Here is a 17,148-nt window from a genome sequence, read left to right as displayed (position 1 = left end):
GATGCTAAAGATGCCAGCATAGTAAAAGAGGATTTCCACTGATTTCAGAATCTCTGGTTCATAGCAGTTAAGAACATGAGAAGATCCTGCTGGATCTAGTCCAGCATCCTGTTGTCATAGTGGCCAACCAGATGCCTCAATGGGAAGCCCACAAGCAAGACCCAAGTACAAGAGCAACTCTCCCCTCCTGTCTTTTTCAGCAACTGTTACTCAGAAGCAGTGTTGCCTCTGACTATGGAGGCAGAGCATAGCCATTGTGGCTAGTAGCCCTCTCCTTCATGAACTTGTCCTTTAAAGCCATCCAGATTGGTGACCATCACTGCTTCCTGTGGGAGTGAGTTCCATAGAATAACCATACGTTGCATGGAGAAGTACTTATTTTTATCTGACCTGAACCTTCCAACATTCAGCTTCATTGGACATCCGTGAGTTCTAGTGTTATGAAAAAAGGGGGACGGACATGTCTCTATCTCCTTTCTGCATGCCATGCATCATTTTATAAATTTCTATCATGTCAACTCTCTTGCCTTTTCTCTAAACTAGATGGCATTTGAGGAGTTTTAACTGAGAACAGGCTGTGCAGAACTGCCCCATGCACGCTTGAAAATCTTAGGATTATGTTGTAGTTTAGTTTTGAGACGTATGTGGTGGGGGTAGGAAAGGATGTGTCTAGATGTTTGCCCCCAAAGTAGGCAGGGCTGTTCCTCTCCAGTACTGGGGGGTACCAGGTGGCTTAGCAGCCCCTCTCTCCCATGCCAGGAGAGCACTGCTTTTGAAGTCAAATATTATCTAAATCACATCTTTGTTTTATTGCAGATAATCATTGGCTTGGGAAATTCCAGACCAGGTGGCTGTCATGGTGAGTGATTCCTGTTTCCACAGCATGTACCAAGCTGTGCCCGGTACGCTCTGAGCCCAATAAACAGGGCCATTGTTCTGTGACATTGAGTTGGGGAAATAAAACAGACGGAAGACTCACTCTTATCAGAGCAAGAATTATATGATAGTGCCATGGGAAGGTTCCAACAGAGCTGACAGTTGGCAACAGAAAGGTCAGGGCTGCTGGGTCCTCATAAATCCTCCTCTGCAGCCTTCGCCAACCTAGTGCCCTCCCAGTGTTGTTGGACTACAACTCCCATCAGCCCCAGCTAGTGTGCTGGTAGGGCACCAGGTTGGCAAAGGCTGTTCTTCTACGTATCATAATTCCCCACTTCTGTCCTGTGGGAACTTAACCTATATATGCTTTTGTAGGGGGAGGAGTCAGACCCCACACTCTTTTGGTTAGGTAAACAAGACAAGAGACTATTTATTGCATTTTCATCCCACCTATCCTTCAAGGAGCTCAAGGTGGTATACATAGAGTGGTTCTCTTCTTCCTCATTTTATCCTCACTTCAACCCTGTGAGGTAGGGTAGCTGAGAGATTGTGAATGGCTCAGAATCACCCATAGAGCTTCATGGCTGAGGAGGTCCTGACTAGGTCCTTAGCCAACACTCTAACCACTTCACCACACTGGCTCTCTTATACCAAGTTAAGATTATTGGTTCATAGAGTCCAGCATGCCTTACTTTGAGTTGTGATAGTTTCCTTAAGCTTTCAAGCAGGGATCTTTCCCACCACCTGAGATCCTCCTTTAACTAGAGACTGAATTTAGGATCTTCCACCTACCGCGTGTGTGCTCTAGCATTGAGCTGCAGCTTTCCTAATCTCTACTGGAATTTGGTGTTGCCCACTGGCAACAGGTAAGCAACAGACATAATAGCCACCATTCTGAAGAAATATAGCACACCTCACAATCTCTGTGCTTTTGCTACTATGGCTTTCAGTGAGCTATTTGGAGCCCAGTTGAGTTATTTGGAGCCACAGAGTTAAGAGCCTCGGACATAAGATCTCCAGGTTGATGGACTGCTTGGGATTGACGGAAGTGGTTGGCGGAGGCCGAGACCAGGGAGAGGAGATGGTGGAAAAAGATTGGAAAATTTAAAGTTTATACATGGAAATTTTGTAAAATTTAATGAGGGATAGAAAAATCTTGGAATGAAATTTCATGACCTTAGTGGAAATGTTTTAAGAGGTTAAGTTCAAATAGCAGAAATGTTATAAAGGACTAAGTAAAAATAGATTGTTAATTGGTGAGAGAAGAGAATGTAAAATTATAGTATATTATGATAAATTATTAGGATAAAAACAAAGATGGAAAGGATTTGCTGAAATATCTAACTGAACTAGAATACAAAAAAGGGAGGTGTGAGGAGGTCAAGGAAACAAGCAGATGAAAAACAAGTTATGGGAAGGTTTGATTTGTTGTTGTTTTTAATTGTTTGTATTTTTCTGTTTTTCTTTTTTCCTCTGCTTTTTTGTTTTTTGTAATATTCAAAAACTTAATAATTTTTTTTTTTAAAAAAGAGTTATTTGGAGCCACAACCGCTGGCACATCCCTTTTTGTGATGGCATTTAACAGCTGATATTCTTTGGCTTTAGGCAGGAAACCGGGGAACTATCAAAGGAGCTTCCAACTTCAGGGCAGACGAGGATGCCCAGAAACTTCGTAAGGCCATGAAGGGACTAGGTGAGTCTCTGGCCCTCCCTCTCTCTGATGGGGTGGGGAACTTCAAGACCAGGCATTAGAAACCAGTGGCCCCCCAGACCTCTCTGTCTGGCCCTTGGGGCTCTCCACAGGCCACAACTCTCACCAGCCTTGCTCTGTACCCTTCCTGATGCTTTTGCCTGCCTGGAGTGTGTCATTGGCTTGTGACAATTACCTCTTGCTTACGTGGATGGAGGTAGGTATATATTTCTATAAGTCTCTTACTTTTACATGGTGGTTGGAATGTACTAGCTGTACAAAAATTAAGAGTTGCTTTGCCCACTTTTGCCTCCACAAGGGAATGCAGCCCTTGAGCTGGAAAGTGTTCTGTGTCTCTCATGAAACACTCATTATTTTTCTTCTGCCTCAGGTCAGTGGTTCTGCAGGCTTTGGGCTAATAGCCATGGGATTTAAACAGTTCTAACAGAGCAAGCCATTAGTTCGGTATCAAGGGCTGTCAGAATGGCCTTGGTTATCTTGCATCTATGTACATAAAAAGAAATTATCCATAGAGAATGGTCCGTCTAGCATGGTCGCTGTCTACTCTGATTGCCATTGGCTCTCTAGGGTATTGGGCAGAGGTCTTCCTTTCTTTGATGCTCAGTCCTTTTAACAAGAGGCCTGATGGATTAGACCTGGATCCTTCTGCATGCAAAGCAGGCACTCTAGTACAGAGCATTCACATCTCAGACTCAGTTCTACAGATTAGAGTTGCGGTGGAAAGGCAGGAATTGCCTGCCAAGCTGTGTCCCCTCCACCAATCTGCTCAGCAGAATTTTGGACCCCATTGTACCGTAAGGAGAGTCTAGAAACAATCAAGATGCATCACACCAAAAACATAGGTGGACTTGCAGGTGACTCCTAGGAAGGTGGCCAAGCCACACCCTTAAAGAAGAATCTTATTTATCATTGAGGCTCTCAAAACTGAAAGTGTCCTTTTTTAAAAAAATAAACTGAACCACCGGGGTTCAAGGAGGACTAGAGAGTAGCTTATTCATAGCTCCACAAAAGATAAGTGTGATTTCATAGAAATCTGTATCCTAATGGATCTAGGACATGACAACTGGTATAGAAAAAAAGAAGAGAGGAAATTTAATTGCCAGATGCCCTAATAACCTGGCAACAATGTATCTTCCCTATTTAATGACTAGTATTTTTCCCATTGGAAGAGAGCAGAGCTGGGGTTCCCAATAGCTCCCTTGGTGGTCTTGCATAACCTCACCCCACTAGTCTCTATATTGACCCATGCTCAGTCCCCTTCATTCACATCCACCTGCTTAGGCTGCATGTGCATCAATGTGTAAACTAGTGGATGTGCATGTGTGTCTGTGAGCATATTTACACTTCTACAGATAATTGCTGCTTCCAAGCCTGTCAGTAGTTACCATGGTAAATTGATGTCATTGTCTTCCCACCCCCACGTGGGTTTTCTTGCTTGAATTTCAAATAAGTTGGTTGCTTTTCTTGCCTCAGGTACAGATGAAGATGCCATTATTGACATTTTGGTTAACAGGAATTTGGCCCAACGGCAGGACATTAAGATAGCCTACAAATCCACTATTGGGCGGGTAGGTGCATTGAATAAGAACTATGTAGTTCCTTGGTTCTCTCTTCTCCCTGCTCCCCACCTCTAGTTTTTGAGATTTTAGAAGTTTTATAGTTTAAAATCTGTCATGGCAAGTATTCCCCCCCCCCTCACCTGTGGTTTCCCCAGCTTTTAAATAGCCACCTGTGATGAGTAGGAATACTTTTCAGGCAACCAGAAAAAGCATGATTTCTTTCTCTTCCCCAGTCCTCTGCTCGCTTTTTTTATTTAAAATCATCTTAAATCCCAATATTACAAAAAAAGTCATTAAAATCAAAGACACAATAAACTGCTCCAGTACTGAAGAAAAACAAGTTCTGCAGTTGAAAGCATATACAGAAGAGGAGCCTGCTAACGAGTCTTCAGGCTGGCAGTCCAAAAATGTGAAGGAGCGGAAAGGCCATTTTTGTTCTTTAGCTGACTACAGATCAAGCGAGGGGGTGGTCAAACAGACCTCACCCTGGTAGGGAGTTCCACAGTCTGAGCGTGAACACTTAAAAGACCTTGGGGTGCAGGGAAAACAGCAGGCTCATACGGCCACATAGGCCTAGCGCAGTTGGAAGTCAGCAGGCAGGCTAGTTAAAAACGTATCTAATTTGGGGGAATTTATCTGCAAGGCTGGGCTGAATGTTGGACAGCAGCGCAGGGGTTAAGTGTCTCATCAGCCGTGCACGTGCTCTTTGGCCTTTGGCAAGTCACACAAGTGCAGTTTCGTTTGCCCATTTGGAAAATGGGACTATTAAAAACCTCAAGGGCAGTTTAACCTCAGAGGCCTGTAGAACACTTATCACATTATAAGTATGGTGAACTATGTTTAATAAAAGTAAGTAGCAAAGGTAGCAGTGAGTGCTCATAGTTCTGAGGGCTTTGGGAGGTAATAAAGGAATATTCCAGTGATGCTTACAAATGATTAATATGCATACATCAGTCACCATCCATAAAAATGAATTTATAGGTCCCCTCCATTGGCAGTGATGTTAATAATTGGCAGACGTTCTCAGCCAGTAGTACAAATATTTGTCTTAAGTAAACCTCTGTGAATCCAGACTATAAAATTCTTTGGAGTAAACCCCATTTTTTCTTGTTTGGCTAATGACCTCAAAGCAGTATGAAAGAAGCTGTTCTTGTTTTTTTGTTTAAAGAAAGAAAAGGTTGGGTTCTTCCTCCCCACTCCCGGGGGGGGGGTGTCACCTTATTGCATTCCTGTTAAGCCAAGTGGAGGAGCTCCACTCTCACTAACTTTTCTTACCTCTGATGTGCTTAAAAGCACATTTTCACAGTTTCTTCTCTGTGAGATATTCACCCAAAACATGTCTTTCCCCAACAGGATTTGATTGACGACTTGAAGTCTGAGTTGAGTGGGAATTTTGAAAGGGTTATCATTGGACTGATGACACCCATCACTCTGTATGACGTGCAGGAGCTGAAAAGAGCTGTCAAGGTTTGCAAAGGCTTGTAACAGAAGCCCAAGTATGAGTGGACTCTGCCCAATAAGCATAATTCCTACAGTATTGTCATGTAAAATTGGGTGGGACGTAACTGGGGTCTGCACACAGATCATGTAACTGGAATCATGGAATCATATGCACATTTTGCTGGACAGGGCCTGGTTTCCAGAGTATGTGGTACTAGGATCATGGAATCATAGAATGGTAGCCTTGGAAAAGAGACCCAACTGATCAAATAGTCCAATCACAGCCAGGAAGGAGAAATGGGAAGGGAAACAGAACTTCCAGAGGGTTCAGATAAAACCATGTTGCAGCCAAAGAAAAGTTGCCCTGGAGGAACCTGAATGGGTCTGTTTTGGGTGTGATGAATTCCAGCTACAGGGCCCCACCACACTGGTGTTTGATAGCGGGCGCATTCTGCAACGTGCTTTTGACACAGTAATAGTGCCCTGGTGGTGGATTTATTCCTCTTTCGTCTGTGCTGGGGTGCATCCCCGTGCATCTGGACTACGGCACAACAGAAACAGGAGAAGAATAAACCAGAATGTTTTTGGTATGAAAAGTAATCTGATTTCAGCAGGTTGTTGCAGGATATGCACTGTCTTGAAGTGAAGCAGAGTGACCACCCCAAAACATTTGCAGGCACACGCCATCATTAATGTGCAGTAAAAAGGGCAGAACCCTCTGAGCAGAATGAAAACCACTGTAGAATGAGCACTGCTGCATTCTCATCTGTTTTGAGGCCAGTGGGTACTTTCCCACCCCCCACCCCCCCGTCTTGGTGTTTCTCTAAGTTGTTGGTTTTTTTCAAAGAAAGGACTCCTCAGGGAGGTTCAGCATTTAAATCCTGCCTGCATTGGGATGAGAACTCTCCCTTTCTCCCTAGTGGTCATTCTGTTCATGTTCTCTGTCTGTCTGTCTGTCTCTCAGGGGGCTGGGACAGATGAGGGCTGCCTCATAGAAATATTGGCTTCTCGTACCAACCCGGAAATCAGGCGGATTAATGAAACCTACAAACATCGTAAGTATAAAGATATGCTTCTGAGTTTCTTCCTGTGGTGTTTGCTTGTGTGGGAGAACTTGGTGTTAGGTTGTGCCCAGATCTGTCTAGAAATCCTCCTTCCTGAATGGGCTGCCTGAGGTAGTTAGCTTGTCGTGGTGGGAATGAATGTGACTCTTAATTTCTCAGTACTCTCTGGAGTACTTTCAGTAACCCTACCCCACTATAGCCATTGTGTCTTGGCTTTCTTGACAGAGTATGGGGTTAGCCTTGAGGACGACATTGTCTCGGACACCTCCTCCATGCTCCGAAGAGTGCTGGTGTCTCTTTCCACTGTAAGTAATCAGGTTGGCAAAGGCTGCCTTATGGCAAGCTTTCACAACCACCTCTCCCTCATTTCTTTCTTTGTCAATATTTAAGGCAGACATGCTATGAACCACTTACATGATGCTTGTCCATTGGTTCGGGACCCCTTGGTACAGACTGTTTACATCCAAGGGCATTTTTGCTGCCTTGGAATCTCCCCTCGTTTAAGCTGGATACATTGGATCAGTGGTTCCTAAACTCTTTGGGACACACTTTTTTGGGGAATGAGTTCCATAAACTCATCTCCAGTGCCCCCTATCCTACCCTATAAAAAAGCATTATTCAGAATAGTGGTTTACATGACCAAAGGATGATAATAACAAAATGAAATTCAAAACAGTAACTATTAATTGCACACTTATTCAAAATCCAATTAAAACTGTTTAGTTTAATTAATTCAGCAAAATTGATGAACTAGATCCAGTGATACCAGTTTTTCAAAGTATGATAGTCATTGACACCTACAGTGCCCCGCTAGGAAATTCCCACCCCCTGCATTAGACTGAATTTAACCTATGTCTCTTGTTTCCAGGGCAACAGAGATGAGAGCAGCTATGTTGATGAGGGCCTGGCCGTGCAAGATGCCCAGGTCTGTAGCTCTTTGCACTTGGGGAACAGATCTTACTGCAGAAAAAGACCACATTGGGGCAGCAGCTTATATCACAGTTGCCTCCTTCAGGGGAGTGAGTTCTTCTAACCCAGGGCTATTTCTCTCTGCTGTGATTTTAAACAATGTGTGACATAAGCTCCACCTTTTTACCTACTTGGAACTTGTCTGGGCTGTTGGATGCTGCAGCCAAGCTCTTGTTTAGACCTCTCTTCTCCCCTCTCAGGCTCTGCTTCCCTCCCGGGTTTCCTTGTCCTTCTGCACTGACCTTTTAAAAATTGACGCCTTTTTATCTGCACTTCTCATTTTCAGTGTCTGTACGAAGCTGGGGAGAATAGGTGGGGCACTGATGAGGCTCAGTTCATGAGTATCCTGTGCTCAAGAAGCAGAAACCACCTGTTGAGGGGTAAGAGGCTGAACATTTTGGATGGTTGTTGTACAAAGACTCACCTTGGGCACCTGAGATGCTTTCAGAATATGTGCAAAGGGGAGGGAGCCCTTTCTCATACATATGCCAAGAGGGTAGGAATTTAAAGTGTCTTTTTACCATACTTAAGCGTAGGAAATTTCATCATCATCAACCTGAGTTTATTTGTATGCTGCTTTTCCATGCTAAAACCAAGCTCAAAGAAGTTCAAAACCACATACAGTGGTGCCCCGCAAGACGAATGCCTCGCAAAATGAAAAACGCACAAGACGAAAGGGTTTTTCGGTTTTTGCGTCGCTTCGCAAGACGAATTTCCCTATGGGCTTGCTTCGCAAGACAAAAAACATCGCAAGACGAAAAGACTCGTGGAACGAATTAATTTTGTCTTGCGAGGCACCACTGTACATACTAAAATATACCGTATTTTTCGCACCATAGGGCGCACCGGACTATAGGGCGCACCCAATTTTTTGGGGGGGAAATAAAGGGGGGAAATTATTTTTCCCCCAGGCGCGGGGCTGGGGCGGGGGAAGCTCGAGCTTCCCCCGACCCCAGCCCCCAAACAGGCAAGTCTCTGCAAGCCGAGGGAGCGCTCCCGCTGCTTGCAGAGAGGTCCGCGAAGCCTGGGCGCGCTGAGCTCAGTGCGCGCAGGCTTCAGCGTGCAGGGAAGTCTCCGCAAGCAGCAGGAGCGCTCCCGCTGCTTGCGGAGAGGTCCGCGAAGCCTGGGCACGCTGAGCTCAGTGCGCGCAGGCTTCAGCATGCAGGCAACTCTCCGCAAGCAGCGGGAGCCCAGCGCTGGGCTCCCGCTGCTTGCGGAGAGGTGTGCGAAGCCTGGAGAGTGTGAGGGGTCGGTGCGCACCGACCCCTCTCACTCTCCAGGCTTCAGCGAAAGCCTGCATTCGCGCCATAGGGCGCACACACATTTCCCCTTCATTTTTGGAGGGGAAAAAGTGCGTCCTATGGTGCGAAAAATACGGTAACAGCATTTCAAAGTAATGCATCAACAATGACAAAACAACACAATTTTTTAAAAAATCACAATATCAATCAGGCAAACAAACATCTCATGTTAATAAACACTGAAACAATGTCTAACAATAAAATACAGAACATTCAGAGGCCATTTCTTAGCAATGGCAAAAGGGAAGCTAAAAAGCAAGCATGTGATTTGCCACATGACAGTTGGAGGTTTGTAGCCTAAGCAAAGGCAGTAACATGACTCTTAAGGGTGGAGCCAGCCCTGGCGTGACTTATAAGGATGTGTAACCAGCCCTGACAGATAGTCTTACTACAGTTTCCTTTTGGGACTCTTTCCAACTTAATTTCTTTCTCCTGTGTAGGAGCGTACATGAGATGCTCTTCCGGATTGAAAAATTCAATTAGCATTTATATGCTGCCATAGTGTCTTTCTTTCATGCCCATGGAAACTTGCATTGACATGAACCCCACAGATTTCCTGGGAAGGAGATCTGTATCTTCCTGTTTTTTGCTCCACCGGTTCTTACAGTAAGAGTTGGCTTCACGACAAGTCGGCTGCATTTGCTTTGCTACCACCTATTGGTGCTTGTCTTTCATTCACTCTGTGGGTTTTTAATCCTCCTCCTCCTCCTAGATAAATGTAAATTTGTGAGCCAGTGAGCAGTATGCAGAGCACTGTAGCTCGGAAGATGTGCAAACACAAGCAGCTTCCTGAACCTTTGAGGGCCTTTTGCATTTTTGCCTTTAAGCTCAATCCAAAAATGGATTGCCTTGGCCAAACGTTAATGAATTGATGGAGCTGTAAAGTAAGGACACAGTTTGAGACTACACTAATGTAGACTGAAAAAAAGGCAAAATATGGAAGGTTGTCTTTCCTTTTAATACCTACAATATATAGAAACCTTTTTTTAAAAAAACAAAAACTTAAGTCCTCACACACATGGTTTTAGAAACCCCCATGTCTGTTCAACCCAACTTGCCAGTGCACAATATTTCTTTTTTACTTTTTCTTTAATTCTTTCAACATATACAACATCACAGAGATAAATTAAGTAATATATCACCAGAAGCTGGTGTTTAGGCAGTATGTGCAGAATAAAAGTTCTTATCCCAGACTACTTTTTGTATAGAAGGCAATAAATAGTTTATTAAGCAAAAAGTTTTATAATGTGAGGGGAACCATCTGTTTCTGTTTTTAGCTATGTACATAATGAAACTGTGCTATTCATTTACAAAAGAGACTTTATGTTTCAAGCTTTGTGCCAATTTTAATATTTTTCTACAAGTGCTATTTGCCACTTTGTTCTACCAATTTGTCAGAGAAACACTGTCTAAGTTCCTCCAGAATCTTCTTGTTATACACCTGGGTGCTAGGAGAAGAGAATTTACTAAAAGTTAAAACTGTATAAGTTAATACTGTCTCCCATAAATGGATTGAGAAGAGCCAGAGACATTTTATCCAGTAAGTGGTTTTATTTGAACAAATACTTCATCCCAGAACTGAGCCACAGAGCGACATGCCATTTTTACACCTCTATTATTGAGGCCAAGACCAATTTAAAAGGAAATTTTCTCCATATTGAAATCCACACCTCTTTACTGATGCTAATCTGCCAATCAGCTTCCCATATCTCCTATAAACCATCTGTTGTGTCCATGTTTATTTGGATCAACATGTTATACAGTCTAGACAATAGAATCTGTTCTATCTCTTTAGCAGTGTTCAACTATAATCCAAAGGGGAAACTGATGTGGTTTGGTGTATCAAATTTTCATTTTTAAAAAAAATAATATTTATTACTTTTAAAGCTTACAAAAAAGGAAAAGAAGAAAAAAAAGACAAGAGAGAAAAACAAAAGAAAGAAAGAACAATACAATATATAAACAATACAAAGCAGAACCTTAACACATTAAACTAAACACATTAAACTAAACAAAACCCTACCCCTAACCCTAAACAAAACAAAAACAATTTAAAAACATACATCACACCTTTTCCATACTCTATAAAGTGCAACAGAACGTTGGGAACTGGGTTTTAGACAAGAAAAACAGAGCAACCAGATCCATTACTTGACTCATGCTAGACAGGAGCACATGATCCATTCAGACATTTGCACTGGGGAGAAAGGAATGGAACTAAGAGTCTGCACTATGTTCACAATTTCTAGCTTTCTTTTTTTAAAAAAAATAATATTTATTACTTTTATAGATTACAAAAAAGGAAAAGAAAAAAGAAGACGACAAAGGAGAAAAAACAAAAGAGAAAAAAACAATACAATACAATATATAAACAATACAAAACACAACCTAAACCCAAAACTAAACACATTAAACTAAACTAAACAAAACCCACTCCCTAACCCTAAATAAAACAAAACAAAAACAATTTAAAAACATACATCACCCCTTTTCCATACTCTATCTTTCATTCCCTTGTTTCCTCGACCTCCTCTCACCTCCCTTTTTGTATTCCACTTCTATTAATTGTTTCAGCAAATCCTTTCCATCTTTCTCTATTTTCTGTCATATTATAAATATCTTAACATATTTTTACCCTTATTTTCCATTAAAACTAAAATACTTATATATGCTTAACCTCTTATAATATTTCTACTAAGGCCATAAAATTTCATTCCAACATTTTTCTATCACTCATTAGTTTTATAGTATTTCTATATATAAACTTTAAATTTTCCAATCTTCTTCCACCATCTCTTCTCCCTCGTCTCGGATTCTGCCAGTCCTTTCCGTCAATTCCATATAGTCCATCAACCTGGAGATCTTATGTCCGAGGCTCTTAACTCTTTTCCAAGTCCCTTCTGCAGGTCTTCTTCATATTCTTTAGTGCTAAGGAGCAGATCTCGAGGAGACTCCAACCTAACAATACTTTTATTCCTTCTCGACAGGTCAGCCAAATTTCCATAGTTAAAACTAAGATCCATAAAGTGTTTCAAGACATGTTTCAAGATTCCTCCAAATCCAAAGGCCCCCAGAACTTCAATCTCCTCCTGACCCAAGTCCATGTCCCAAAAGTCAGATAATCCCTGCATGGAGGGATCTTTCCAACTTTCCTTCTCCAATTCAAGCCAGGCTCCGATCCTCAAAATCTGATTTTATCTAGATTCAATCATAAGAGGCCTCAATTTATAGTCCTCAATTTGCTTCTGTAAGGCTGAGGATCCCGCTTGTATTACTTTAGATTCAACAACAACAGCAGCTTTCTCCTTCTCCTCCTCCACAATTTGTCCTGCCAAAGTAGATTCCTGTACCAAGTCCTGAATAATTTCTGTGTTGGTGCTCACTTTTTGTCCCAAATTAATCACTTTTTGTCCCAAGTTATCAATTTTAATAGTCATATCATCTGTCTTATTGTGAAGCTGTTCCAGCGAATAGCTTATCTTACATAATGCAGTCACTATGGCTTCTCCTGTCAACATTCTTAAATGGTCCAAGGTCAATCCCTGGTTCTCACAATTTCTTACCTTGCAGCTGGAGATTCCCCAGTTCCACTCCTGTAACAATTTCAAAAGCTCCCTCTAGAGGGAAACAGTCTCCACTTGTATCAATCCTTTCAAGCACAACTCAAGCAATAAAGATAGTTTCAATTTTCAGTTACTTTTCCTCCTTTTTAAACGCAGAAGAGGACAATGGAAACAGTATATTTCTCTTATTTAGCTAGCTGTCAAATACGTTCTGTTCACAGTCAATGAACTCTCCCAAAACGTCACTCTTTCTGGCAGCCCATTTCCAGGTTCAGAGCAGTGGTTATTTGATTTTTCACTCTCTTCTGCAGGCTCGCTAGGTCCAAAATTTCCCCCCTCTTCTCCTGCTTCCAAGGGGGGTTTGATGTTTTTAACCGATGGAAATTTAATCCTTTGCCAAAGGCTTTCCAAGACTTTAGCTTGTAACATCTTTGCTTCAATCTATTTACAAAAGAGGAAGGCGGACTTCCTGTTTAAAACCTTCCCGTTTCGGTGCCAAATTAAGATATTTAAAGATCCAATTTTCCGTTCTACTCACGGGTAGTTGTTTAAAGGCCAATTGTCCACAGGAAAAAGTCAGCGGTCTCCGGCAACAGCAATGCGGCTTCACTCCGTGAAAGAAGCAGTCAATTCGCAGCACCGAGCCACTCACCCCACGTCGCTCCGGATCCCCAAAACAGGGTTTCCCCGCGAGTAGGGGAGGCGCAAAAGGTGCCAGCCAAATCCCAGGTTCACAAGCTTCTCCCGCCTGTGATTTCAGTGGGTCTCCGCCTTTGCCGTGGCGGTCAGACCCTGATTTCCACAGAGCAAGTTCCTCCCGATCGGAGGAGCTCCGCCATTGCCGGAGGCGCCAACCCGGAAGTCTGGTGTATCAAATTTTCACAGCAACCAAGGGATTCTATATTCCTTGAATTGAAATTTCTACAAATCCCTTGTGAGTGGCTGAGGTTGTGTAAATAAGGTCACAGAGTTTGTTTAAACCTGCACTGTGGAAGAGTAAAGGGAAAATATTTCAACTGAACTACCATTTTCTTATTTTAAAATAATCATAAGTCAAATATCAGAAACCTGGGAACTCCCCTAATGTTCTATGTTCTAGCTTATCTAAGCAGCAAAACAGAGGGCAATTTTAAGTGTTGTCGCCAGTGCTCATCCTACTCAGAGTAAAGTCATTTCAACTAATAGACATGGCTAACTTTTGTCAGTTAATTTCAGTGAGTCTACTCTTAGTAGAAATTGGTTGAATAAAATCCTAAATATGTGGGCTTCTAGATTTGGCACCTTTTTTACTTTTAATTTGCTAGTAAAACCCTCCTTTTGCTTTCCAGTGTTCGATGACTACAGGAAGATTGCTAACAAAGACATTACGGAGAGCATTAAATCTGAAATGTCAGGAGATCTTGAGGATGCCCTGTTAGCGATAGGTGAGTCATCTATTCAGCTGCTGCAATGAAATGGGAAGGGATGGTCTTGTGGGGCAACTTGAAAGAGCTATGGAGGTGCCTTGCAATGATGTTCTTGGTTTCTGCACCCTTCTCTCAAGGAGTCCAATAAACTCTACATGAAGATTATCCAGCAGCCCTGTGAGATAGGCTTGACTGAGATAGGTTGGCTCAGGTCACCCGGTGAATTTCATGGTTTATGCCCAGGATAGCTAATGCATTGCCTCCTTCCATGTGAGCCTTCAAAGCTACTTAATATCTGCAGGGGAGACTTTTCCCCGCATTCTGGTAACAGTTTGTTCAAACATGAGAAACCACTTCTTTGGTCACATGCAGACTGGAACTCATTGCCTCAGGAGGTTCATTTGCCCCCCGCACCGACCTTCCATTGTCTGCTGAAGGTGTTTTTATTCTAGAAGCCTTTTGGCCTGCTGGGCTGAGGTGTATTAGTGGACTGATCTGTGTAAAGATGTTTTTGTCTCCAAGCCGATACTGTGGCATTCTTTGTTTTACTGATTTCATCAATATCTATTAGAATTTAGTATTTGCAAAGGGTCTTTGCAATAGAATGATTTATAACTCACCCCTTTTAACAAATAATGATCTGACTTTCACGTAACCATAGCTAAAAACAAACTATGATTTAACGTGAACAAATTTAATGCTGAACAAGTTGGAACAAATTTGGGTTACACATCATGGTTTGTTTGGAGAGAACTAGCACTTGAGGCAAAATGGGTTCAGACATTTTATAATATACCGTATGTATTTTAATGGATGTGTTTTCTGTGTTGTTTTAATTCTGTTATGAGTTTAATTACTTTTAATCAATTATCTTTTATATGTTTTTAGCTTTTTGTATTTTATCTGCGTTGTTTTAATTTGTGTAAGCCAGCTTGCATCCTGGTCTGGGGGAAATGCAGGATATAAATAAATATAATAATAGTAAATAATAAATAATGGTGACAGCCCAGATTCCTCAGAACTCCTTGGACAAGCCAAACTCCTGCTTCCTTGGAAGAAGGCAGCAGCAGAGCGAGAGGTTTGAATCAATGCTTCTGTTTCAAAATAAAACCATAGTTTTTGTTTTAAACTGTAGTTCAATGTGATGTTTGAACTTGGCCAATAATAATATCATGACTGATCAGTTAAAACAGTACAACGCATCATCAGAGATCTACAACCTCTCCTGGACAATGACCGTTCTCTTTCTCAAGCTCTGGGCAAAGGAGAGGAAGACCTTTCATTGCCTACAGACAGCCACCCAATCTTAAACAACTCCTAACCCACAATAATACTACTACCAGACTTAACACGGACACTGGAACCAGAGCCTGCAATAAACCCAGATGCCAACTTTGCTGCCACATACACCCGGACAACACCATTACTGGCCCCAACAACATCACACATACCATCTCGGGACTATTTAATTGCTCATCGTCTAACATTGTGTATGCCATCAAATGCCAACAGTGTCCTTCAGCTCTCTATATTGGACAAACAGGCCAAACCTTACGCCAAAGGATAAACGGACATAAATCTGACATCAGGAATCACAAGACAGAGAAACCAGTAGAACACTTCAATCTCCCAGGACATTCTATACAAGATCTCAAAGTAGCTGTTCTATTACAAAGGAATTTCAGAAATAGACTGGAAAGAGAAGCTGCTGAATTGCAACTTATTACCAAACTTAAAACCATGGAGAGACCTGGTCTGAACAAAGACATTGGATTCTTATCTTATTATACATGACAAAGCCATTTTTCACCTTCTCACCCCTTGCTTTTTCCTGTAAGACCTATTGCAGTCGTTAAGAGTCGTCAACAGGCTCATCACAGCTATCTGCCAATCACCCATTCCCACCACCCTTCTGAGTAATACCCCTCCCCACCTTCTCACTATATAGAAGGGTCTGGTGACTTCTGTTTCAGTGTATCTGAAGAAGTGTGCATGCACACGAAAGCTCACACCAAGAACTAACTTAGTTGGTCTTTAAGGTGCTACTGGAAGGAATTTTTTTATTTTGTTTTGACTATGGCAGACCAACACGGCTACCTATCTGTAACAGGGATTTGAATCTGTGACTTCCTAGGCCAGGTCTGACCATCCAGCGCATAGACTCATAGAAGTGTAGAATTGGAAAGGACCCCAGGGGTCATCTAGTCCAGCCCCCTGCAATGCAGGACTCTCAACTAGATCATACATGACTGATGGCCATCCAACCTCTGCTTAAAAAGTTGGACTCCAACTCCAATCAGCCACAGCCAGCATATGCACTGGTTGGGGATGCTGGGAGTTGTAGTCTAGCAACCTCTGGAGGGCAACAGGTTTCCCCCACCCTTATTCTAGAGTCCTTCATGCTTTCTCACTGGATAATGGCTGCTGATGAAGGGACTCCTATGTTGGGCAGTTTCCTCTTGGCCAAGTACCGTTGACACCACACTTTCTTTCTTCAAAAATGCAGGCCCTCTGTTTGCTTGAAAAACTATATTCCTTGATCATGAGCTTGTCTGGTTCCAGCTCTCTTTTCTAGCTTTGCTAACCTCGCTCCCTTTGTTTTTTTCCTTGCAGTAAACTGTATAAGAAATAGGCATGCCTACTTTGCTGAAAGGCTGTACAAATCCATGAAGGTAAATGGGGCAGGGGAGAGAGAAAGGTTTGAATGTGCCTTGTTTGTTTGTTTGTTTGTTTGTTTGTTTGTTTGTTTGTTTGTTTGTTTGAATGCAAAAACCGAGTGACCAGTTGCTTGTTTTCTCTCCTCCCCCCCCCCCCAAATCAAGGGTTTAGGGACAAATGACGACACCCTCATTCGAGTAATGGTCTCCCGCTGTGAGATAGATATGATAGATATCAAGGCAGAGTTCAAGCGGATGTATGGAAAATCCCTCTACTCCTTCATTAAGGTGAGCTTGCATTTTTTGTTCATTTGTTTCCCCATCCAATTCCAGCACCTTTAAATTCCCATGTAGGCCTCATGCCTAATGAAGCTTTGAGCCGCTCTCTCTCATTGCTGTGAGGCTTGGGCAGGAGAATTCCCTGCAGGAACAATGTCCCCAAAGAGGCTCACACTCATGGGAGCAGCCTAGAGCAGTGCTTAATGGCCATAGCAAAGCCAGATACAAACCACCACCATCCACAATGTTGCTCTCCAGATATGTTAAACTACATCTAGTGTGGCGGCGCCTGTACTCTAGAACTCCCAGCCTCTTGAAATCAG

The 17,148-nt window shown here is 42.5% G+C and overlaps 1 protein-coding gene across 6 annotated transcripts in view; it reads left to right on the top strand.

Moving 5' to 3' along the window:
* Positions 1-17,148, top strand: part of ANXA4 (annexin A4) — a 29,606-nt gene that overhangs the window by 9,636 nt on the left and 2,822 nt on the right. For 4 of the 6 annotated variants that reach the window (XM_083753390.1, XM_083753389.1, XM_083753393.1 and 1 more), the window contains exons 2-12: positions 817-859; positions 2,482-2,569; positions 4,061-4,155; positions 5,500-5,613; positions 6,551-6,641; positions 6,876-6,955; positions 7,519-7,575; positions 7,906-7,999; positions 13,812-13,907; positions 16,503-16,561; positions 16,712-16,834. In XM_083753390.1, coding sequence (XP_083609516.1) covers positions 857-859; positions 2,482-2,569; positions 4,061-4,155; positions 5,500-5,613; positions 6,551-6,641; positions 6,876-6,955; positions 7,519-7,575; positions 7,906-7,999; positions 13,812-13,907; positions 16,503-16,561; positions 16,712-16,834 — 900 coding nt within the window. In that variant the 5' untranslated portion in view covers positions 817-856. Of the gene's footprint in view, positions 1-813; positions 860-2,481; positions 2,570-4,060; positions 4,156-5,499; positions 5,614-6,550; positions 6,642-6,875; positions 6,956-7,518; positions 7,576-7,905; positions 8,000-13,811; positions 13,908-16,502; positions 16,631-16,666; positions 16,685-16,711; positions 16,835-17,148 lie in introns of those variants that run through there. The other 2 variants (XM_083753391.1, XM_083753394.1) reach the window with 2 other exon arrangements.

Source organism: Podarcis gaigeae (assembly GCF_964106915.1).
Source record: "Podarcis gaigeae genome assembly, chromosome: 8".
Taxonomy (NCBI): Eukaryota; Metazoa; Chordata; class Lepidosauria; order Squamata; family Lacertidae; genus Podarcis; species Podarcis gaigeae.
This window is presented reverse-complemented; position numbering and strand designations above follow the sequence as displayed.